This window comes from Lampris incognitus, chromosome 9, assembly GCF_029633865.1.
Source record: "Lampris incognitus isolate fLamInc1 chromosome 9, fLamInc1.hap2, whole genome shotgun sequence".
Lineage (NCBI taxonomy): Eukaryota > Metazoa > Chordata > Actinopteri > Lampriformes > Lampridae > Lampris > Lampris incognitus.
In genome coordinates, this window is record NC_079219.1 from 26300563 (window position 1) to 26326172 (window position 25610).

At 44.5% G+C, this 25610-nt stretch overlaps 2 protein-coding genes across 2 annotated transcripts in view; one reads left to right on the forward strand and one right to left on the reverse strand.

Moving 5' to 3' along the window:
- Positions 1-21750, forward strand: part of LOC130117963 (NIPA-like protein 2) — a 23554-nt gene extending 1804 nt beyond the window's left edge. The window contains exons 2-11 of the mRNA XM_056286249.1: positions 3990-4058; positions 5033-5201; positions 11634-11693; positions 12419-12540; positions 14667-14763; positions 17897-18032; positions 18364-18452; positions 19556-19619; positions 20153-20250; positions 20543-21750. Coding sequence (XP_056142224.1) covers positions 3990-4058; positions 5033-5201; positions 11634-11693; positions 12419-12540; positions 14667-14763; positions 17897-18032; positions 18364-18452; positions 19556-19619; positions 20153-20250; positions 20543-20649 — 1011 coding nt within the window. The 3' untranslated portion in view covers positions 20650-21750. The remainder of the gene's footprint in view (positions 1-3989; positions 4059-5032; positions 5202-11633; positions 11694-12418; positions 12541-14666; positions 14764-17896; positions 18033-18363; positions 18453-19555; positions 19620-20152; positions 20251-20542) is intronic.
- Positions 21751-23362: 1612 nt separating this feature from the next.
- pop1 (POP1 homolog, ribonuclease P/MRP subunit) overlaps positions 23363-25610 on the reverse strand; it is a 29291-nt gene continuing 27043 nt past the window's right edge. Inside the window, exon 15 of the mRNA XM_056286252.1 lies at positions 23363-25303. Coding sequence (XP_056142227.1) covers positions 24529-25303 — 775 coding nt within the window. The 3' untranslated portion in view covers positions 23363-24528. The remainder of the gene's footprint in view (positions 25304-25610) is intronic.

Consider the following 25610-nt stretch of genomic DNA (forward strand, 5'->3'; position numbering starts at 1 on the left):
CGTCCCACTTCTTCTCCAGCTCTTATAAATCCAGTTTACCACTGATGTACTGCACTGTCACTATCATAACACATGCATACATGTGCCATGCACACACACACACATGCACACGCGCGCGCGCACACACACACACACACACACACACACACACACACACACACACACACCTGAGGGTGCAACCACTCCTATAGGAATCTCATTATAAAGTGTCCCACTTCTTCTCCAGCTCTTCTAAATCCAGTTTACCACTGATGTACTGCACCATCACTATCATAACATGTGCCATGCACACACACACACACACACACACACACACACACACACACACACACACACACACACACACACACACACACACACACACTCACAGGTCTAAATCTTGTTTAACCCTGGCATGGTATCGTCCATGCTGCAGATGTGCATGGGTGAAAAGAACTCAAATGTTCATGTGAATGGGGACTAATTGAAAGTGTGATATGTTTAAACTGAAAGAGGGGTAAGAGATGATTCTGTGTGGTGCAAATGGAGGTTAGGACATTGAGCCAGCAGACATCGGATTAGGTTGAGAAGTGTAATCCCTAACACTCGGTCACTGGCCTTTCATGGCGAGAGATGGACAGAACAGCTAGTGATGTTCCTTTTCAGTTTCTGAATGAGGTGTGCATTAGGGGAATTTATTTAATTTGCTTTGATTTTCTAATAATTTGCATTAAGGTTTTACAGAAGCCATTCACTGTTTTCTTTATTTGATAGAAATGCTTCCAGTTCTGTGATTTGAAAGATATGTTGTCTGATTGTGATTGACTGAAAGTGGGATATTGTTCCTACTGACTCCAAAAATCAGATGTGCTGAGCGGTATATAGCCTATGCTGTATATATAACCACATTATATTTAAACGATATAGAATTGTGAATATGTAAAATGTGAATAGAAATACTCTTGACAGGTGGACGGAAGACTGTAGCAGTGTGATCAGTGCGGATAAGCTGTTTTGCATAAAGAGGAGGAGCATGAGGGCAGCATGGTGGCCCAGTGGTTAGCACTGTTGCCTCACTGTAAGAAGGTCCTGGGTTCGAACCCCAGGCCATCCCAGGTCCTTTCTGTGTGGAGTTTGCATGTTCTCCCTGTGTCTGCGTGGGTTTCCTCCGGGTGCTCTGGTTTCCTCCCACTATCAAAAAGACATGCATGTTAGGGTTAATACTCTTATCTGTGCCCCTGAGCAAGGCAATGGAAAGGAGAACTGGAGTTGGTCCCCAGGTGCTGCAGCTGCCCACTGCTCCTATGCAATAGTATGGGTTAAATTCAGAGAACGCATTCATTGTAAGCTGTACAATTCACAAAATAAAGTAGATTTCTTTCCTCCAGACATGTCTTTTTATCATTTGACCAGAAGAGGTGAGCCAAGTTTATCACAGTTTATTACTAGTGACACCAACCCACAGTTTCTCATCTTACATATCACACCCTTGACTGGAAAACACAAGATAAGCCCATCTCTGAATATCTGCAGGCATCTCTCTCTCTCTCTCTCTCTCTCTCTCTCTCTCTCTCTCTCTCTCTCTCTCTCTCTCTCTCTCTCTCTCTCTCTCTCTCTCTCTCTCTCTCTCTCTCTCTCGCTCTCTCTTGCTCAATCTCTTGTCCCAAGTCTAGGCTACTGTATTTTTATTCCTCCTCTCTTTCAAATTAACCATAAGATTCCCTTCTCCAATTCAATTCACTTCTGTCTCTGGGTCTCTTGCCCCTTCGTTTTGCTTTCATTCCTCTTCAGATGCTCTATGCCGTGTATCTGCTCTTGCTCTCTCTTCTCATTTGTTCTCTCTCTCTCCCTCTCTCCCTCTCTCTCTCTATGCTTTGTATCTGCTCTTGCTCTCTCTTCTCATTTGTTCTCTCTCTCTCTCTCTCTCTCTCTCTCTCTCTCTCTCTCTCTCTCTCTCTCTCTCTCTCTATCTCTCTCTCTCTCTCTCTCTCTCTCTCTCTCTCTCTCTCTCTCTCTCTCTCTCTCTCTCTCTCTCTCTCTCTCATGATCTCCTACTCCCTGTGTCTTAGTGCTCTTTCAAGGGATAAACACTTGGATGTGCTTGGCAGCTTCCATCTTTGTTTTGTTTTTTTCTTCTTTTCTACAGTGATTGATCAGTTTCCTTTGGATTTTCATAAAGGCATAATAGGCTTTCATTTCTTTGTAAACTTTGTTTGCCCGCTGCCTCTGGTACGTTTATGACCTAAAATTGAATTTGCCCCAGGCAATAATTTTCCAAATTTGCAGGAAAGGCAGCCCAGTGTACCCTCAAAACACTCGGAGAGACGGTTTCTCCGACGAGCTTGTTTATGTTTCATCAATTATACAATAATTATGTGCTGCAGCTGAATGTTGCATGCAAAATGACATGCATATGGTTTTCTCCTGGCATCAGACAAGCTTCATGGGGCTGTGTGACGCTTTAAGCAATGGGATAATATAGAAGACTCTACAGATACGATGTGATACAGGATTATGTTTATAGCCAGTACAAACTGGAATTTTTATAATGGCATAAATAAATAACCTTGATAATTTGTCCCTTAATGCTACAATCCTGAAAATTGGTAATTTCAGTTCAACTCACTGACACCTATCGCAATATATGGTGATTGCAGTGGATTGAGCCCCAAAATCCCAAAGACCCTGGGGCATCCGGGTAGTGTAGCAGTCTATTCTGTTGCCTACCAACACGGGGCTCACCAGTTCGAATCCCCGTCTTACCTCCAGCTTGGTCGGGTGTCCCTACAGACACAATTGGCTGTGTCTGTGGGTGGGAAGCCGGATGTGGGTATGTGTCCTGGTTGCTGCCCTAGCGCCTCCTCTGGTTGGTCAGGGCGCCTGTTCGGGGGGGAGGGGAACTGGGGAGAATAGCGTGATCCTCCCACATGCTACATCCCCCTGGCGAAACTCCTCACTGTCATGTGAAAAGAAGCGGCTGGTGACTCCACATGTATCGGAGGAAACGTGGTAGTCTGCAGCCCTCCCCGGATTGGAAGAGGGGGTGGAGCAGTCACCAGGACGGCTCAGAAGAGTGGGGTAATTGGTTGGATACAATTGGGGAAAAAAAGGGGTGGGGATAAATAAATAGATAAATAAAAGGAGCTTGCTCTTCCATATTAGCCACAGCAACTTCTTCTTCAGAACACAACAACAGCCTGCCTTCTTCCCAAGATCATGTTCACCGACATCACTGAAATGAGCAAGCGCCAAGGCACTCATACTTCGAATAGCTGCGTATGGGCGAGTGTCTACTGTCTACTTTTGGTGTGTTTCAGCTACTGTCCGAAGACACACCAGCAAGAGAAAGAATCAAAAAGTGTATTTCTTCATGTGTAAATCTTCAGGATTGTTGCCTTAAAGGTACAGGTAATCCATGTTGGCTGACAGAGTAAACACTCGGTATCTTTTCTGAAGGCCTTTTGTCTAACTCAATTTCCCTAAAAATGGCAGTGAATGTATTCAGTCCTGAATATTTGTGTACCAGGGTAGTAAGCCGAATCTGAGATATATGTGACATGTTGTATGTATGTCACGAGAGAGTTAGAGGAGGAGGGAGCCATGTGTGTGTGTGTGTGTGTGTGTGTGTGTGTGCGAAAGAGAGACAGAGACAGAGAAGGAGTGAGAGAGAAAGAAAGAGAGTTGTGTAAGCCCCCCACCATGTGGAGATTGGGCTCTATATTGTCAGTCTCACGATTGTCTTTGTAACTTTGGGGCTGATGTAAACATGATACACTATGTTTTAAATTTCACAGGCACCCCCCCCCCCACACACACACACACACAGCCTACTACCGCCTTTCATGAGTGCGGAACACAGAGAGATGTCTTGATGGCCTCGATAGTTGTCATGGTAATAGCAGCTCTGACAGATGGAGGGAGTGTTATGGGGTGTTTGGACTCGTAATGTGTGACAAAATGGGAGTATTGTCTTACCTCACGTCAGCTCACTGTCATTGTGTTTTCCACAGACATATCTCCTGGGAATCATCATCTCTATATGTGGGAACTTTCTCATCAGCATTTCCCTCAACATACAGGTAGGAGGTGGTGGGAGCCTGTCCTTCAAATCCCTGGCCTGTGCACGACACACAGCTCAGTCGCAGCAGGCCCTTTACGCCAACAGGGATTTTTGCCAAGCTCAGAGTAGCAGCACGCTATTTCATATTTATTTGAGATTTTGTAAAAAAAATCTGGGTTTATCAGCTGAACATACTGTTAATGATGTGATGTTCCAATATGTGTACTACAGATGATGCATGAAAAGGAGAGCTTTAAACACACAATACCACGGGCATTGCTGGGTAAACCTAAATTGTTGATGTCATGGTTGATGTGTAAATTTGATTTTTTTTAAGCACACACACACACACACACACACACACACACACACACACACACACACACACAATCAGTTGAGTTGCAGTCAGCTCAACGGATCTAGAGCATAAAAGATCTAGAGCCTGAAAGATCTAGAGCCCGGAAGATCTAGGGCCCGAAAGATCTAGGGCCCGAAAGATCTAGGGCCTGAAAGCTCTCCACTTCCACAATGTTTCGTTTTGCAGAGAATGAACACACTTTCAGAATGAAGTCCAAAGCAAGCCCTCACCTGACAGTACAAAATAGACTTTGGTTTTCCTCTGAGGGATTCACCTCCTGTCCAAACAATGTCCTGTGTTTGTTCTCCGTGGCAAAGGTAAACTCAGTCATGGATATAATGGGTGTGTCTGTGTAGCTGAGAAAGAGGAGCTGAAGACAAACTTGCATCTTGTCCTCCGTTGAAGTGTGAAAAAGTGTGATAGAAGCTGACAACGGTGTCTTTTTTATCACCTCCTCTATTGTGCCTGACATGACTGTGAATTAGGTATTTATTCAGCTGTAGAAGGCTAAAGATGATAAGGCGTGCATGTTAATTTTATCGTGCAATGCTGTGATCTTACCGGATTTACTTTGTGTTTTTAAGTTGTTCCTGTAATGAAATGAAAAGGTGTCTTCTTGTTTGTCTGTTTGTCAGAAATACGCCCACGTGCGCCAGTCTCAGCGTGGCTCCAAGCCCTACTACACTTCTGTGCTGTGGTGGTGCGGTGTGATCCTCATGGGCGTCGGAGAATTGGGGAACTTTGCTGCTTACGGCTTTGCCCCGGCATCACTCATAGCCCCCCTGGGCTGTGTGTCCGTCATTGGTAATGACTACCGTTTTCTTCCTGCTATGCATGGTGGCAGTACTTCTTCAAGTTAAAACAGGAAGCAGGGGGCGTCCAGGTAGCGTGGGGGTCTATTCTGTTGCCTACCAACACGGGGCTCACCGGTTGGATCCCTGTGTTACCTCTGGCTTAGTCGGGTGTCCCTACAGACACAATTGGCCATGTCTGCGGGTGGGAAGCCGGATGTGGGTATGTGTCCTGGTCGCTGCACTAGCACTTCCTCTTGTCGGTCGGTGCACCTGTTCAGGGGGGAGGGGGAATAGCGTGAGCCTCCCTTGTGCTACATCCCCCTGTTGAAACTCCTCACTGTCAGGTGAAAAGAAGCGGCTGGCGACTCCACATGTGTCAGAGGAGACATGTGGTAGTCTGTAGCCCTCCTCGGATCAGCAGAGGGGGTAGAGCAACGACTAGGATGGCTCGGTAGAGTGGGTAATTGGCTGGATACAATTGGGGGAAAAAAAGGGGAGGGCCCCCAAAATTAAAAAAATAAACAAAAACAGGAAGTGTTGCCATGTAGTCTTGTTACTGTACTTCATAATGCCTTTGTATACACAATTTACCTCATCATTCCCAGCTTCTAAAAGGTAAATTACCTGGAGGGTGCATTCTTGTGAGGTTTTTCTGTTTTGGTAGGATTTTTTTTTTCAAAGTTGTGGAAAGTACCGCTCTTCCATCACAAGTCCGTTGCATTGCAAACAAAACATAAAAGCTTTCATTCGATGTCTGAGAAGGTATCTTCAGTGTAATGTCCAAGTTTATGTCAATTGTCACGCTTCAGAAGATGGCATAAAAGATGGCTACGGCTTTCCCCTAAATCTTTTCTCGGTGGAAAAATCTAAATTAAATGAAAGTGGATTTGTGAGATGCCATTTTACATAGGAGATCTGGCATGACACATATTCAGAATCCAGTCCCATGCGATTTATATCTGTTGTCAAGGCTGTGAACGCTAACCTGAATAATCACTCACTGTTCTGTGATGGACTGGCGGCCTGGCCAGGGTGCTTCCCCACCTGCCACCCCAATGACTGCTGGGATAGGCTCCAGCATCCCGCGACCCTAATTAGGATAGTTAATTAGGAAGTTGGACTAGTTTTTTAAGACAAAATCTAACAGCCTGAATAATCAGCTTTACTGTCGTAATGTGAGTTATTTTTATTCGCCATTCAGAAATAGCCATACATTTTGGTTGGCGCAGCTGCTCAGTGCAAGCAATCTAAAGAGAGGTTAAATATTAAACAGGTTCAGTTCCCTCCTCCATGCTTTCACTGTGCCGGAGGACACTGTGACTAATAGATATTAATGGCTGCCATTACTAGAACATTCAAAAGATTTTCTTATAGCTACGTCTAGCGAAGGGATGAATAGTTTTACTAAACGGCTCAATTAAACCGCATATCTCGTCAAAGGTAGAACGAGTAGGATTTGTCGTTTGCGGTTTGGAAACACAACATCCGAAGTTGTCCCCCACCCCCGGCTCAACATCACCAGAGGGACACGCCCCCTGACTGCAGTTGCCAGAACACATCCCAGTGTACAGGCCAACCCCACGTCGCTCTTCATTCCCATCCTCTCCTTCAGTGCTCGCCAGCGGGTGAAAGCCAACCCCTGTCTCGTTTTGGAACCAGCTTTGTCTGCTTGGCGTTTCGCCTCACCATATTTGTGTCTTTCCGACGCTGTGCCCACCATTGTCGTACATTCCTCTTGGATGCTTGCTTACAATCTCAATCTGGCACCTGGTCGCTATGTTTTTCTAGAGTCCCGCTGTCCAAAAGTTAATGCCCAGAAATGTCCCGTTCACAGCAAAATCAGAAAATACAGGCAGAGAACGAACAGGGTCTCTGCAGGTACAGACACCACCACACACTTCTAGCAGGTCATAAGGGATGATTGAGAGACATTATTGTATGAGTCTATACATTGACTTTTAGGAAAATCCTACTCATTCTACCTTTAAAATGACAAATCTTTATTAGTGCAACTCAGTTTCATTATTTTTTTCAATGAACAGTATATTAGAGGGACCGCTCAGGCTGGACAGTTTGGAGACAAAGCAAGAGAGGCAAGATTGAGATGGCTTGGACATGTGTGGAGGAGAGATGCTGGGTATATTTGGGAGAAGGATGCTGAATATGGAGCTGCCAGGGAAGAGGAAAAGAGGAAGGCCAAAGAGGAGGTTTATGGACGTGGTGAGGGAGGACATGCAGGTGGCTGGTGGGACAGAGGAAGATGCAGAGGACAGGAAGAGATGGAAACGGATGATCCGCTGTGGCGACCCCTAATGGGAGCAGCCGAAAGTAGCAGTAGTAGTTACTTGCTTTGCTTTATGAAGAATATACCTCACTAAGCACCATCTTGCTAAGCCCATATAACTGACAATTGGTTTGAATCTTGCACCTTAAACATCACATGCACTAACAATGAGCTGAGCTGCAAACAGCAGCCTTAATAACACCGTTGATTGGCATACTCCAGCTTAAAATGTGGTGCTCGTGAAAAATGTACATCTGCAGCTGAAATGTCTGAAAAGTGTCCGGAAGGGTTAATGAGAGGCTAGAGATGAAGAGTTGAGGGAAGGGAAGGAAGGAGGGGAGAGGAGGATGTCTGGAGCTGTGACATGATCTGCCCTCTGTTCTTAACAAGGGGAACTGAGGGAAACTGTGCAGGTTGCCACCTGTCACTGTGACTCTGTCTTTGGTAAAGGTTGACAGCGGCTTCCCAGCAAGCACACACTTTCACTCTCTCTCTCTCTCACACACACACACACACACACACACACTCAGATACGTGCATAACTCTAGTCTAGTCACACCAGGGTCTAAATGATGTTGCTTACCATCAGTTTTACTTAAACTAGCACACAAACTCACAAACTTACATAAAACACACTGGCACACATCACACCCACTGTTGCGGTGCTGTTAGTTCAGGTATGTAGTGTGGACTGGTGACTGTGTGTGTGTGTGTTTGTGTGTGTGTGTGTGTGTGTGTGTGTTTGTATGTGAGGGGTTTGCAGACAGCAGGGGGCTGAAGAGAGGAGACAATAATGCAAAGGAAATTCGTATTAAAGATCACACATGCTTTTGTGGTGCTGTTGTTTCAGGAATTTGGTGTAGACTGGTGACAGCGTGTGTGTGTGTGTGTGAGGGGGTTTGCAGACAGCAGGGGGGCTGTAGCGAGGAGATGGTTGCAAAAGAAACTGAGATAAAAGAGAGTAGAAGTGGAGAAAGGAGCAGTGATGAAAGGAGTGGAGGAGGTAGTGCAGAGAACAGAGGAGAGGAGGGTAGGGGATGACGTAATAGGAAAAGAGGAGCTGAAGAACGATGGGAGAGAAGAGGTAAAAGAAGAAAAGGAGAGGAAAGTGCAGGGGGGAAGGGAGGGGGAGGAGGAGGAGGAGGAGGGAGACATCATGCATAAAAGGATGGAGGGCTAAATGGATAAAAGAAATAAGGAGGTGGGAGGTTTGATGATGCTCCGGTCAGATGTCTGCCACTGTGTGTTGCGCTGACTGGCACATCCACACGCCTTGCAGAGCAATTACCAGCATCTCTGTCCACAGAGACCACTGGTCTCTATTAGGCCTGACAGCGCTGTCCCAAATACTGTTGCACGGAGCAGAGAAAAGGCTGTCAGCCTTCAACAATGTTGCCCCCTATGTGCAAAAATGAGGAAGCGGCAGTCTGAAAAGTAACACGAAGCTCGATCCAAAACCAGTGTTGGAGCTGTGTTTGGCGCTCAGACCTGCAGCTGAAGTGGACATCCACCAGCATTAAAGTGGTAGAGTTGATGGAGAGACATGTTAGATGTGTCTAAAACGGGCTGACTTGTGTATTGTCTACGTTATACATCGCTGAAACAGTTGGTTGTAGTTACTGCAGGCCTACACTTTAAAAAAACTCAGACCAGAATTTCTAATAGGCACCGGTAGCGATGCCAGACTGCATTGTCTCTCAACAAGGTAAGACAAGTTTACAATGAATTTCTGTGCAGCGTCAACTCTTATTTGGAATTTTGTTGTGGTAAGCGACATTTTCGAGCATGCAGTGTATGTGACCGAGCCGCAGATGTTACCGTTTAGATTTGCCAGGAGATTTACAGACGGCGACCGGACAGTTTCACCTGCCTTTATTCCTTCATTTCCACCAACCATGTGACGGCTTTACAGTCTGCTTTCCTGCAACAACTACACATTTGAGATTGACTGTTAAGTGGGGATGATCTGATGCACACGTACACACACACACACACACACACACACACACACACACACACACACACACACTTAGACCCCCAGACACACACATTTAGACACACATTTAGACACACACACACTTACACTCACGTACACACACACACACTTAGACACACACACACACACACACACTTAGACCCACAGACACATACATTTAGACACACATTTAGACACACACACACTTAGACTCACTCACACACACGCACACACACACACACACTTAGACCCACAGACACATACATTTAGACACACACACACACACACACAAATACATGTAAACACAACACATACAGACACGCACGCAGGCGGGAGCGGTGACGGATACTCTCTGTACCCCAGAGGTTCTCGTCACCACATCTCTCTTATTAGAAATCCTCTCAAATCTCACTTTGTATGGAGTTGCTATGGTTACTCGTTAGATTCCAGCCTGGCTCCGCGGGAGAAAGCGGCGCGCTAAAACCCGAAAACGAGCACACTCACGGGATGAACTATTTAACACCTGTGTGATCAATTGCCCTCTCGGCAGCTCACCGGATAATTGATGGCAGTCCAAGTAATTTTCCATTTTGATTAAAACTAATAATTTGCTCTCCCCGTTGCCGCATGTACCCAGCCCCACTTCTGCATGCGTGTGTTTTGATAATCATGCTGGAACCATGAGGCGGTTTGTTCAATCATGCTGGAACCATGAGGCGGTTTGTTCAATTTGAGTGGTGCGTTTCACAATTTGGGTGATTTAAGGGGCTTCCATGCCTCCTCAAATTGCCCCTCTGGTTACAATCACGTAGCTGTGTTTGGATTTGAAACTATATGTGTGTGCAGTGTGCAGCGCCGGTTTGACGTGCATGCTGTTTACGTAGAGATCGGCTTGTCTGTCTGTCTCTGACATATTGTCTTGTTTATGCCCTGACTCCACTTGCGCTACTCTCTAATTATAACGCTGGTGGAGCAGCAGCCTGCACACTTGATACTGAAACTGTCTGTCTTTCTGTTTGTCTGTATGTTTGTCCGTCAGTCCATCAGCCTTCATGCACATCTGCTTATGGAGATGTTTAGTTGGCAGTCTGCCTGAATTTTTTTGTCATCCTCCAAATTGGTCTGTCCTCCCTGCCCCTGCCAGTCTATCTTTCAGGCTGTCAGACTTTCAATTATCTCCCTCTGTCTGTGTGTTTTGCTGCCTGTCTGCTTGTGCGGCTATCCGTCCGTCTTCATCCCTGTGTTGTCACTGTTTGTCTGCATGCCGATTTATCCTCTCTCTCCGTCTTTGTGTCAGTTTAATATTTTATTAGTCAACTTGCCTCCATTCCGCGCCCTTCCCCGACAAACATTCAGAAGACTAATCTGCAGCTCAGCTCGTGTGAAACTGATTTCTTCTCGGCGCTGTAATTTTTGACATTGATACTGACAAATAGGTTCATGAAACTGCAGCATGCAATGGCGTGATGTATTATAATTTGATGATGGTGTTGTGAGGTCCTAACGAGCGCCATCTATCTAAATCCTCTGACGGAAATGAATTACCAATATGTGTGTGTGTGTGTGTGTGTGTGTGTCTTATGTCTATGCTTTCAGTGGAAAATGCCCATGTAAGTGTTAACATGTGCTTGTATGGGCCCTTGTCTGTGTGACTATGTGTCTTGTGTTCATGTGTGAGCGATCCCGTTCTCTCATGAACACACAGTGCACCACAACCTGGTTATTTTCCATCCAATTATGTGCAGCCCTATTGATATAAACATTATTGATGTAATTTCTATGGTTTCGAGTCAATATTCGATCAAGCATTTCACCTTACTTGTCATAAAGCTAATTTGTCTCATCAAAAATAAAAGAAAAAATCAATTTTCACTGCAATCTGAAATGAGAAAAACTCAACGTATTCAATTATGGCGTTATTGTATTCCGAGGGCAAAGCTACAGCATTGATTATAGCATTACTCTGAGAAACAGTGCAGGTCATTTTAATTCACATCTCAAACTATGTTTGTTCTGAGGCTTCCATAAATCAAACAGCTTACCTTTCTTTGCATGATTCACAGGGCGGCTGTGTGCAGATGTGCTGTGTTAAAATTCAGACAAGGTGATGAACTGTGAATGGTAGCTAGAGTGTGTGTCATGATAGCCGCTTGAAATAAAATGAACACCTTTTATCTTTGCAGCCAGTGGTGTCATATCAGTGGTTTTCCTTAAGGAGACGGTGCGTGCCTCTGACATTGTTGGTAAGCATACACAGTGTGAAGCGAACGCTTGGGGATGTTTCTGTTTCACTGATGGTATCCCAAACAGTACTGGTTTCAATTCATGAGTCACCTTCCTCAAGTTCCACACAATTGCATCAAGTTGACTTTTAAGTCAAGCCCAGTTTGGCAAGACTGTGTGACAAAGTACACATGTTCTAGTTTGACTGGCAAGGGATGCAAATCAAACATTGACTCTCCAGCTCAATCCTAGTTAGAGGGCTTGCTGCTGTGTACTTTGGCAGTTGAAATAATATCCCCATTCTTTCCAAATTGTACCATTGTGCTGTTTGCAAAACTGTTGCATTAGGGTGACCATTCAGAGAGCATGACTTTAAATATGTTCATTACCACTACTACTACACAATGCAACCTGGAATAAGTATCACACACAACTATTGGTGTTCTGTGTAAATCATCCCAGAGTTGTTTTTAGTATTATTATTATTATTATTATTATTATTTCTATCTTAAATCACATTCCAACAGCTGGAAATATTTTGTTACACTGGAGCTAAACTAAAATTTTGTACTTTATAAATGCCGTCAAAAATGAGAGTAATGCATGGACATGCATGACAAAAGCAGTCATTGAAGAAGCAGACATTGATGATAAAAGTCATTAGCATGATAATTGCCTCATGATTCTGGAAACCATACCAATTCAATCTTTTATTAACCTTGACATTGTTGTCTGTTTTCCATAGGTGGCACATTGGCATTAACAGGAACATATCTCCTGGTGACCTTCGCCCCCCACACATCAACGCACATCACAGCCCAACTAGTCCAATATTATGCTATTAGCTGGCATTTCCTCGCTTATCTTGTAAGTTCTCCCAAAACACTCCTGTCCAACACTAGCTAAAGGTGTAGCGTGGTCACTGGTGCAAAGGTGCAGCTGTGGGGTGTCCAGGTAGCATAGCAGTCTATTCTGTTGCCTACCAACATGGGAATCACCGGTTCGAATCCTCATGTTACCTCCGGCTTGGTCGGGTATCCCCACAGACACAATTGGCCGTGTCTGTGGGTGGGAAGCCAGATGTGGGTATGTGCGCTGGTCACTGCACTAACGCGTCCTCTGGTCGGTCGGGGCGCCTGGTCAGTGGGGAAGGGGAACTGGGGAGAATAACATGATCTCCCATGATGTCCCCCTGGCGAAACTGCTCACTGTCAGGTGAGAAGAAGCGGCTGGTGACTCCACATGTATCAGAGGAGGCATGTGGTAGTCTGCAGCCCTCCCCGAATCGGAAGAGGGGGTGGAGCAGTGACCGGGATGTCTTGGAAGAGTGGGGTAATTGGCCAAATACAATTGGGGAGATAATGGGGGGTAGAAGAAAGAAAAAGTGCAGCTGGGCTCACTGTTGGGACATATGGAATTGGTCAAGGAGATTTAGGGTTAAAATCGGTCAAATTCACTCCTGTAGCAGAAAACGTCCTTTCTCAAATTATGGCAAGAGGAATAAGGAATACATTGTTTTCAGACATAGATGGCACCTTTAACATCTTCTTGGCTGCCAACAGGCCAAGTAATAGTACTTCCTGTGTCAGAAAGTGACCCTTGTGACACATTTTTGCTTGAAATTACAATTAAAATGCAACTCCGTGAAGCAGGTCCACATATGGCTTCCTTGTGGTATAAACTAACAATTTATTTGCAAAGGATATTCCACAAAGTATCACCACGATCCATGAATATTTTCTTTATTGCTTGTTGATCATTTATCCATCTACTGACCATTGCCTACCAGTGAAAGTAAGTAAATTGTGGCTTGAATCTCACAAGGTAATAGCCATTGTGGTAGCCCATCCGAAGTGTGAATGTTGAATGCTGTTTTACACATACAACCAGGCACTGCTATCATTATTCAGGGCACAGCCTCGCTTCTCAATCTTATTTTACATTCCACTCCGAAGCGAAGTTCTATTTTATCTGAAAAATGCAGACATACTTGGAGATGGAAAACAGGACAACGACAAATGTTGTTCAGAGAGTGAATAGGGACCATAGATACACATGGATGGATGGATGGGTGGGTGGGTGGGTGGGTGGATGGCTGGCTGGCTGGCTGGATAAATGTCTCGACATTGGGAGGGTCTGGCTTAGCCTGCGGGTGCAGAGATTGATGTTGTATACAATGGGCAGTGCTTTTCCAGCCCAGTGAATGCATTGTGCATTTGGAGACCACAAGAAATATACCTGATTATACAGATATGATTATTAGAAGAGGGCTGAAATGAAAATTAAATATCCATCATCATACTTCCTCATTTTCGAGTGATTTATTTGGCAACGCTGGGGCCTTTATTATATGCCTTTGTCACCTCTTGTCTTCTCCATGACCATGGAGGGATGTCAAGGTAGTAAGATAATACTTATAAAATTACCTGGATGTTTCTCCTCTGAAATGTCTACATAATGTCCCTGTGGCCACTAAAATTGGCTCAAGTGTTTTCGCCCAACATGTTTATCAAGATATTATGACAATGTAGAGGTTTGTCCCTGCTCCCTCAGCACTGCCTCTGTACTCCCGTTTCATTCTCATTTGGTGCTCCTCTGTGTTTTAGCAGGTTTCAACGGCTTAGGGTGGTTGGATTCACAAGGACAGCCCTGGGCCTTTCTCATTAAAGGCCGCCGATTCATTTCATTTCTCTGCCACGGTCATTCGTTTCAATAAAAGCGCCGTGCTCAGTCCCTGCACACTTTGTTAGGTTGATAAGACTGGCATGGGTCTGTTGGAGTCCAGGGATGGAAGAGGAACTTCAGTTTCTTTGTTTTGTGAGCAACGTTCTGGTGTTGCAGATGGCCCTGGTGTCATCGCAAGATAAATGGGTTTCCGTGTTGAAAACAGTATTGCTTTAAGAGAAGTTGTGTATTGGAAAAAATGGGATCGGAAATAATGATTTTTTTTGTATCCCTCACCCCCCCCCCCTGCCCTCTCCCTCTCTCTTCAGTCTATAGAGGTCGTAGTCTTTTGCATCCTGCTCTATCTGTACAAGAGGAGGAATGTGAAGCACATCATCATTGTGATGCTACTGGTGGCCCTGCTTGGTATGAACCAAGTGGGAATTGGATGATTGAGGGCAGTAGTTACGGATTTAAAGCGTTTTCGGCAGTCAGAGGTTCCTCTGTTGCCTGGCTACCAAAACTGGACCCGTACACCGCTCTATCATCATTTCTGTAAAGGGAATGTTGTCAGTGGAAAAAGATGAGTAAAGCACGGATGGTGTACAGAAATACACCTCACACACCCCTTCTCCCTCTTGGATCATTGTGATATTATTTAGTGATGATAACCGTATATTCTGCAAGCGTCCTTTGGGCCTGTGCTATTTGTTTAACTCAGGAGACCGTGTTGTATTTCATGCGGCACTTTCAAATTCACTCCTGTACCAAGATTTATGTCAAAATGTTTTTTTGTAGGCTGATCTGCACACTTAAACCAACCTCAGAAATGTGGAAGAATTTAATGGGGAAGTTACTTAAGAGTTGCGTGTCACACAAGATATCTTGATGCATGCTCAATAATCCAGGCAAGGAAATCCCAGAAAGTTGAATCAGTTCATCTGGACACAAAGTTCAGTGGAAGAAACGTTTCATCACTCATCTAAGTGACCTCTTCAGTCTCAACTGACTGCAGGTATCCCACCTTTATGAACAATACAGTGGCATAACGACCAAAAACAACGATTGGTTTCATATGCAAGTTGCCATGACCATTAACTAGAGTTACATTGGTAATGTGTACTAGTCACAGAGGAATAGGTAATAGTTGCAATCACACAATCACAGCGTTGTAAGATGGCGACAGATATACGCTTAGCCCCCCCCCCCCCCCCGGTTCAAGGATGGTCGTTCCCTCTTCACATAAGTGGCCTCTTTGACTCCCCATTCCAATCAGCATTCCTCCCTATCAGGGATCAAATCAAATCAAATCAAATCAAATCAAATCAATTTTATTTGTATAGCCCAATATCACATTTTACAAATTTGCCTCAGTGGGCTTAACAGCAACACAACATCCTGTCCTTAGACCCTCTCATCGGATAAGGAACAACTCCCTAAAAAAAAACCTTTAACAGGGAGAAAAATAGGAAGAAACCTCAGGGAGAGCAACAGAGGAGGGCTCTCTCTCCCAAGACGGACAGCGTGCAATGGATGTTGTGTTCACACAATTTACATAATACAACATTGAAAGAGGATAACAGAATTATAATGGACATAAAATTTATGAAGAACATGATGCACAGGATGCCAAGCAGTGTCCACATGCCAACGGAACAGTCCAGGACCCAAGCCACGCGACCAGCATCATCATGTAAAAAAAGAAAAACTTATGTGAGGATTGGAAGGGCAGGCAGCATCCAAATGGTGACCACCATCACCACGGAGACCTGTGAGGAGAACCGACTGCACATGCTCGCAAGAGAGATGTGCACATCCTCATCCTTGAAAGAGTGGCCACTGGCCTGTAGATGGATGCAGACTGCAGAGTCCTGGCCTGACACGTCAGCTCTTCGTGTTGTGCCATTCTCTTGGCCAGCGTCTGTTTGGTTTCCCCAATGTACAAGTCACAGCAATCCCCCTGGCAATTAACAGCATACACTATATTGCTCTGTTTGTGCCGGGAGACCCGATCCTTGAGGTGGACCGACTGCTGGTGCAGCATGTTTTGGGGTTTGAAAGCAACTGAGACATGATACGCCACATACGGAATCACCACTGGTTTACACTCAGGCAGCTGATGTCCTTCTCTCGTTTACCCCTTCGATTGAAGAAAAACCTAAGTACTAATCAGTATGTGTTGCTTTATGGTAAATATCAACAATCAAATGTCCCTCATCACCAATTGCAAACTGTGTCTTCAGTCCATGTACTTCACATACAGGGGGCAGTACTATAGGCAGAGGCATGGGTGTGCTATGGGTTCCCCAGTTTCACCTGCAGTGGCCAACTTGTATATGGAGAAAGTGGAAAAGAGGTCTCTGATGTCCTGTCCAGGGATACCACCTAGCCATTGGTTCAGATTCGTGAATGATACCTGGGCCAAAATTAAATCTCAGGATGTACATTTCACCGACCACATTAACTCTGTGGACAACCACATCAAGTTCACCTGGGAGGATGTGAAAAATGACAGGTTAGCCTTCTCAGACTGTGAAATTTCAATTGAGGATGAGGGATATTTGATTGTTGATGTTTACCATAAACCAACACATACTGATCCGTACTTAAGGTTTGACTCTCATCATCCACTGTAGCACACACTAGGAGTCATCAGGACGCTGTACCACCGAGCTGACACAGAAGCCGGGGAAGGGAAGAAATCCAACATTAAACAAGCCCTGGTTAAGTGTGGTTATCCTAACTGGGTGTTTATCAAAGCCGGGAAGATGCCCAAACAGTGCATCAGCAGATCGAAGAGAGGAGAAGGACAACAGCTGCCTAAGCATAAACCAGTGGTGATTCCGTATGTGGCAGAAGTGTCAGAACAGTTGAGACATGTATTTTCTAAACATCGTGTCTCAATTGCTTTCAAACCTCAGAACTCGCTGTGCCAGAAATTGGTCCACCCCAAGGATTGGGTCCCCTGGCACAAACAGAGCAATATAGAGTACACTGTTAAGTGTCAAGAGGATTGCCGTGAGTTGTACATCAGGGAAACCAAACAGACGCTGGCCAACAGAATGGCACAACACAGGAGAGCTAACACGTCAGGCCAGGACTCCGCGGTCTACACCCATCTACAGGACAGTGGCCACTCTTTCAAGGATGAGGATGTGCACATCCTTGATAGGGAGGAAAACTGGTTTGAACGGGGGGTCAAAGAGGCCATCTATATGTTAAGAGGGAATGACCATCCATGAACCAAGGGGGGGGTGGGGGCCTTAAGAATACATCTGTGATTGCCACCATTCCCCATTGCTCTGTGAATAGTACACATGGCCATTCTAACTCTAGTTAATGGTCATGGCAATTTGCATATGAAAATGATCATTGTCGTTATGCCACTGCATTGTTTATAAGGGTGGGGATACCTGCTGTCAGTTTAGGCTGAAGAAGTCACTTAGATGAGTGATGAAACGCTTCTCTCAATGAACATCGTGTCCGGATGAACGGATTCACCTTTCTGGGTCACACAAGATAAGTGTTTGTAAAAACGATCTGTCCTGTGTCGCCGCAGCCTCTCTGACAGTCATCTCGGTGAAAGCCGTGTCAGGAATGATCACCGAGTCTGTGAAGGGCCACCTACAGCTCATATACCCCATCTTCTATGCCATGCTTGTCGTTATGGTCGCCTCCTGCGCCTTCCAGATCAAGTTAGTCAAGGTTTTTCCTCTCTCTACCTCTCCTCTCTCACTTCTCTAGACCGCCTATTTTCCCTCCCCCACTTCCCTATTTTTCATTGCTTAAATCTTTCATACGCACCACAAGGTAAATCCAATTTGTGCTTTTCAATTTCTAGACCAAACTGAAGAAAATGTACGATATGAAGCCTTTATTGGACAAAGTGACATTGTAACCTCTGGATTTATAATGACAGATGAACTAACTCCTCACCATGTTGTACCACTGTGCATCCAAGGTCATTGTACTCACTTTGCCGCTCAAAACCAAAAATGTATTTCTTTCCCCGTACTTTCTCCACAGGTTTCTCAATCAGGCGATGAAAATGTTTGATGCCACAGAGGTGGTCCCTATCAACTTTGTGTTTTTTACCGCAAGTGCCATTCTTGCAGGTATGCTAACCCCATCCTTGCTGCTCACTCTGCAAGATGCTTTGCAGATAATGATCTTCCAAAACTGTTCTGTTCTGACTCTGGCTGTTTTTAAGTTTTCCATTTTGGCATTTTCAGGAAGAACAGCATTTCACTATTATATGACACAAAATATTTTAGAAAAAAAAAATTAAAGCAGGAAAGACTTTTGTTCCATCAAATTGAAATTGCCCTGTACAGTACCATCTATGGCAAAATGTAAGCATGCCCTGCACCATTTAACATGTCGTATTACTGATACAACAACAGAAAGCCAAGTCAATAGGGTAGACATAGACTCACATGGCCTGGCCTTTGTAATTCATCCAGTAGTAAATCAGTACATATTGAGTTCGCCAAAAGCATGCAATACCAGATATTAGGTTTGCTCTTGATTAATCAATAAATAAATTAATAATATTATCGATAATCATTATTATTGTAGTGCCAATCTAGTGGTGGTTGTAACCTGTTTTTAGAGAAGCATGTACCAGTTAGACAGACATGGTGGGCAGATGTGACCAGTGGGAGGTGGACAACATATTGCTCCCTCTCTCAACTCATCTCACCATGTCATAACGGATATGCATGATATCAGAAAGTACAAAAAGACCCAGGTTGCAGAAAGACAGAATTATCCTTTAAGACAAGACAACTATCTGCATCTTCCAGTTGTGCCAGTGGAGCAGCTCAGTGGCTAGCAGCAAAGCATTATGGGGGCTGCACTGTCAAAGCATGAGTGTGGATGGAAGTGTATGTGCATAAAATACCTAATACCCTGCAACTACTGTTAAACACCACAGCTAATAATATGTTGTGAGTCAATATGCCCGTTAAAAAAAAAGAAGCGTTGGAAAATTAGGTGTCGTGCTACGAGAAGATAAGTGCAGTCAGTAGATTTTACCTTTGTTTCAATAGTGACGTTATGCTCTGTCTGTAATAAAAAACCTCAAGATGGGAACAATGTTCTTCTGTTGTTGTCTCTACCTGCTTATTTGTTTAACAAAAAAGGAGCAAGTGACAACATGCATGTCATATGTAATAATATATATTCGTTTTGTTTTTTGTTTCTTGTCCTTTTTCAGGAATAGTCTTTTACCAGGAATTTGAAGGCCTGGCTTTACTGAACATCTTCATGTTCCTTTTTGGGTAAGCATTCATGATGCCAGCAATTGTAGCTCATTAATAAACTTCCAGTCAATTTTCATACCAACATGGGGATCGCTGATTCGAATCCCCACGTTACCTCTGGTTTGGTTGGGTGTCCCTACAGACACAATTGGCCGTGTCTGCGGGTGGAAAGCCGGATGTGGGTATGTGTCCTGGTCGCTGCACTAGCGCCTCCTCTGGTCGGTCAGGGGCGCCTGTTCGGGGGGGAGGGGGAACTGGGGGTAATAGCGTGATCCTCCCACACGCTACAGCCCCCCCAGCGAAACTCCTCACTGTCAGGTGAAAAGAATCGGCTGGTGACTCCGCATGCATCGGAGGAGGCATGTGGTAGTCTGCAGCCCCCCCCCGGAGCTGAGGGGGTTGAGCAGCGATCGGGACGGCTCGGAAGAGTGGGGTAATTGGCCGGATACAAAAAACCTTTGTTAATTTACAGTAAAAGAACATTTTGAAGCAGTCATTTCTAATTATATATATATTTTATTTTTTTCCCCATTTATTTATTTATTTTGCAGATGTCTCCTGTCTTTCCTGGGCGTGTTCCTGATAGCCAGAAACAGACCAAAGATAAAACAGCAAGAGCGGACCTTTATCGCAATGGATAAAATCCCCAGTGAGAATAATGTCCTGTGAATGTTTTTGTATCAGTGATTCAATACATTACACGAACCCTATGTATTGGCTGAGTCTGAAAAGTGGGTTTAACAAAATATTGGAGTTATCAAAGTATTTCTGACCCTGCATGGAAAGCCAAGCTGCCGTCCCAACAGTGCTGGGTACCTTCCATCAGTAGCAGCGACAGCACGAGTCTGCGTTTAGGAACGCTGGATCTATCTGGCCACTAAAACAGTGCCCTACCCTGTCTATGAGGTCTCTCTAATGAACTCTGCTGTTCATTTTCACAGGAAGAAGACACACAGACAAAGTCCAGCCCGAGGCAAAGACTTCGACATATGGATCCCTGGCAGCCAAACTCATGTGCAACAGAGCTGGCCAGACAGACGACTCATAGGACCAACTCCATCTGTCCGCCTCTATTTATCTGGCCTTGGTGTGTGTGTGTGTGTGTGTGTGTGTGTGTGTGTGTGTGTGTGTGTGTGTGTGTGTGTGTTTGTGTGCACACCTCCCTCTGGTTCGCCTGTCACAGGCATTGGAAATGACAGCTATATTTCAATAATGCCTCTCTATTTATACTGGCTAATGAAAGGCATCCATTCAAATTGATGCCGGCAGCATTGAAGTGTCGTTGGCAATATTGATATCGGAGATTTTATTTACTCCTTCATGAATCCAAATCTGAAAATGGCATATTGCAGAAATATTGTTTTTCTGTCTTTGCTGTGAACAGTACTTCCCGTAGCGCGTACATGAATTGCTGATGAGAAAAAGGGACTGTTAAAAACGAGAAAAAAGATGAAACATCTCAGGATCAAAGTAAAAAAATAAATAAAAAATGCATATTTAAAACCAAATGCAACTTTCAACCTTTTCTATTTGGAGAGGTTCCAGTAGGCCATCGCAACAAATGCAATCCCTCCCTAACATAAGAGCCATTCTGATAATTGCCTAATTTGAAGAACCAGATCCCCGTGGAGTCTATCGTCTTGTCAATAAACAATGATCAATGTTGATGCCCAAACATCGTCTTAAAATACCTTCAGCGTTCTGTGAAGCACCAGTGCCCCCTACTGGCAGGAAACCTCAAAAGATGAACAAGCAGTTTTAATGCATGTGATAATCTGGATTTAGGAAAGCGCATAGAAGAAAACTTGAGCTCAACTGACATAGCATTGATTCTACAGTTGTAACAGAGAGCACAGGGGACTGGCACCCCCCCCCCCCCCAAAAAAAAGGAAAAAAACAGTTCTGTGGCCATCTTATGGAAGATACTGACTCCAATCATATGTGACCTTTTTTTTTAAGTGCCGACCGTGACCAGTATTCTCTGTTGTTATATAGAGATCTGTTATTGAATAATAACTATGAATGTCTCATTGACAGCCATTTTCTTGGTATTGCAATAGGTTTTATAACCTGCTCCAAACAACAAATAAATCTGTTGCAGAGCCTACACACCTATCTTTACCTCATGTTACCGCAAATATACCACAGGAAAACCTTCTGAACGTTAAGTGTTGCCAAGCAACATGACTCTGATCTGCAACCTATACATTATGGGATGTGCGGGAAACCAGTGTTCATCAGGGGTGGGAATCACCAGAGGCCCCCACAATACGGTATTATTACGATACTTAAGTCACAATATGATAGTATCGCGATGATTAACGTTGTGCGATATGCTGGGCATTGCGATATATATTGCGATTTCCTTTTTTATTTTTTAACTACACATTATATCCCCAAAAGAAAACTTTTCCAATAGCTTTTATTTCATAAGATGAAGTTTTCCGTCTGTTCATCTCACTAGTCATTTTCATTGCAGCAAAATGGGATTGTCAAACAGACAGACTGACCAACACTGTCATAAATGTTGCATGCGCCAGACAAACTTAACGGTTTGTATTACAGTCTGCACAGTTCAGCTCAGCTGAATGCAGATGTATGTGGACTACTGTACTATTACAGGCACTTTGACATTTATTTTATTTGCGAGTTTTTTTAATAAAAGATCGATACTTGGCGTTCATGTATCGATACAAGCTACTACTACTTTTGGCTGCGCTCGTTAGGGGTCGCCACAGCGGATCATCCCTTTCCATCTCTTCCTGTCACACCAGCCACCTGCATGTCCTCCCTCGCCACATCCATAAACCTCCTCTTTGGCCTTCCTCTTTTCCTTTTGCCTGGCAGCTCCATATTCAGCATCCTTCTCCCAATATAACCAGCATCTCTCCTCCATACATGTTCAAACCATCTCAATCTTACCTCTCTTGCTTTGTCTCTTAATTGTCCAACCTGAGCTGTCCCTCTAATATACTCATTCCTAATCCTGTCCTCCTCCGTCGCTCCCAATATTTGTTTGGGAGTGACGAAGAATGAATGAGATGTTCAGAAAATCTCTAGTCATTATCAATTATTTGGATAATGAACTCTTCGTTCATTATCCAAATGAACGAAGAGTCATTCTTTGTCACAATAAATGACAAAGAATGAATGAGATGTACAGAAAACGTATCACTTATTGAGGTAAGCTATGCTGAATGGTCTCCAAACCATTCAACATAGCTTATCTCACTACGGTCTTGGAAACCGGTGGCACGGTGGCACAGTGGTTAGCATGGTTGCTTCACAGCAAGAAGGTCCTGTGTTCGAGCCCCGGGATAGTCCAACCTTGGGGGTCGTCCTCTGTGTGGAGTTTGCATGTTCTACCCGTCTCTGGCAGCCTGTCCAGGGTGTCTCCCCGCCAGCCGCCCAGTGACTGCTGGGATAGGCTCCAGCATCTCCGTGACCCTGAGAGCAGGATAAGCAGTTTGGATAATGGATGGATGGATGGATCTTGGAAACCTTCCCTTTAACTCTTGCTGGTACCCTTCTGTTGCAAATAACCCCTGACACTCTTCTCCACCCACTCCACCCTGCCTGCACTCTCTTCTTCACCTCTCTTCCACACTCCTTGTTACTTTGAACAGTTGACCCCAAGTATTTAAACTCATCCGCCTTCGTCACCTCTACTCCTTGCATCCTTACCACTCCGCTGTCCTCCCTCTCATTCACGCGTATGTATTCCATCTTGTTCCTTTCATTCCTCTTCTCTCCAGTGAATACCTCCACCTCTCCAGGCTTTCCTCAACCTGCTCCCTACTCTCACTACAGACCACAATGTCATCCGCGAACATCATAGTCCACGGAGACTCCTGCCTGATCTCGTCCGTCAACCTGTCCATCACCATTGCAAACAAGAAAGGGCTCAGAGCCGATCCTGGATGTAATCCCACCTCCACCTTGAACCCATCTGTCATTCCAACCGCACACCTCACCATTGTCACACTTCCATCATACATATCCCGCACCACTCCTACATACTTCTCTGCCACTCCCAACTTCCTCATAAAATATCACACCTCCTCTCTTGGCACCGTCACATGCTTTCTCTAAATCCATACATTTCATGCCATTGCGTGAATGCCATGTCAGAAGTAAAAAAAGAAAAAAGAACAAAAAAAGAAGTGTGCTGCAAACCAATACTGCAGGTAAACAGACCACACTTGATAATAAGGTACAGTAGAACCTAAATTTTATTGTTTTAAATTTTTAAAAAAAATCATGCAATTAATCAGGGAGAGGTCAAGGTTTTTTTTGTTTTTTTTTTATAAATAAATTACATATATTCAAACTAGGTGAATTGTCCTTTTTGGACCAAGAAATGTGTTAACGTAAACAGTAACTTCATCATCAGGCTACACACAGGAGTATAAGATGTGGATTTACTTAAAGCAAAGGGAATCTATTCACTAAACACCTGACTGTCTTTAGTTAACCAAAAACTGAGCCTAGGTTAGCCAGCCAATTTTAACTCTCCCGCTATAGGCATTACTATGAAAACAAATGAGAAAGAAACATAAAACAAAAACACTCATGCCCCTGCCCAGATTAATATTCACAGCAAATTTATTGTCTAATGATCCTAACCTATTCCATGCATGTCAGTAAGTCTACTAGCAAACCTGCATCCTGATGCCACAATGCAAACAAGCAGCGTTAAAAGGAAACATTTGTCACATCACTGAAATAAAGCATTTTATTTTTTTCCCCAAGTATATAACTCAAGCACTAAACAGTACACCAAGTCCATTTTTCTTGACTTTAAGTACAATGGACTGGGCCAGGTTTCCTAAAGCCACCTTAGACCTTGCATCATTAACTCAAAATGTGACATGTCTTAGGGGAAAAAAAAAATAGGCTCAGATGTATATAGGCTCAGATATCTGAATCAGACCTCCAAATTGATTTTAGCAAAGCGATACTGCAGAGAGGTGGGGTTGCGTAGCAGCACCATGCCTCTCTGTTTCTCTGGCTGGTTGAGGAGGGTGTTAAGTAGGCCAGTGAGGCTGACAAACCCGAGGGCCTCCCCGCAGCCCGCAGAGAGAGAGAAGTCCCCCTGGGTCACCCAGCCAAGTGTGACGCGGGAGCAGTGAGAGGTGACACTAGGCAGAGGATCAGGCCACAGTCCCAGGGTGAAATCTGAGGAGGAGAGCGACTCGGGGCCTCCTGAAGAGATGGTCTGACCGGGCTGGGTGGTGGAGGAGGTAGAGATGGGATTGGAAGACTGGAGATCTGGGGTAGGGTTTGAGTCAGGCACTTTGGCTGAGGAGAGGTCGGTGGCAGAGGGACATTCTGTTGCTTTTGTCTCAGGCTTACCAGAGGATGAGGAAGACGTAGCGGCTTTCTTGGAGCCCTTCTTGCAACGTTTCACTCTGCTTTTGAGGTGGTCTTTGTGAGGGGGCTCCTGGGGCCCGCTGTAGCCAGCCTCTTTATGCTGCAGATTCAGGTCCTCCTCAGTCGGCACGCACACCAGGGCATGGAGCTCTGGACGGCCCTTTGACATCAAGGAGAGACGCACCCACACCAAACTCATCCCGTCGGATGACAGGAGAGAGGCTACAGATGAGCAGTTGAGAGGTGGTGCCTTCACACGAAGCGACTTCTGACCTCTTGAAGAAGAAGGTCTGCACCAACTTGAGAGCTGCTTCAGAGACTTTTTGTTCCTTTGGAGGACAGACAAAGCAAATCTCCATTTCGTTAAAAAATGCATCAGGAATAATTAAAATTTAAAATAAAAAGGACACTGAATGTTCATTGACACCATCAAGCAATCTGAAAGATGTTCTTTGCTCTGCAACACTCCGTAATTGCTAATGCGGAAAATAAAAAGGCGGCCAAGAGACTGTAAAATCAATCCAATTTTTTTCTCATAAAGTTTGCCATTACTCAGAGCAAGTGTGATGTTTTTATGAGGATGGATGCAACTCTTCCCCTCTGCTAATCTCTGTGATGTATTACAGCAATTTAAGA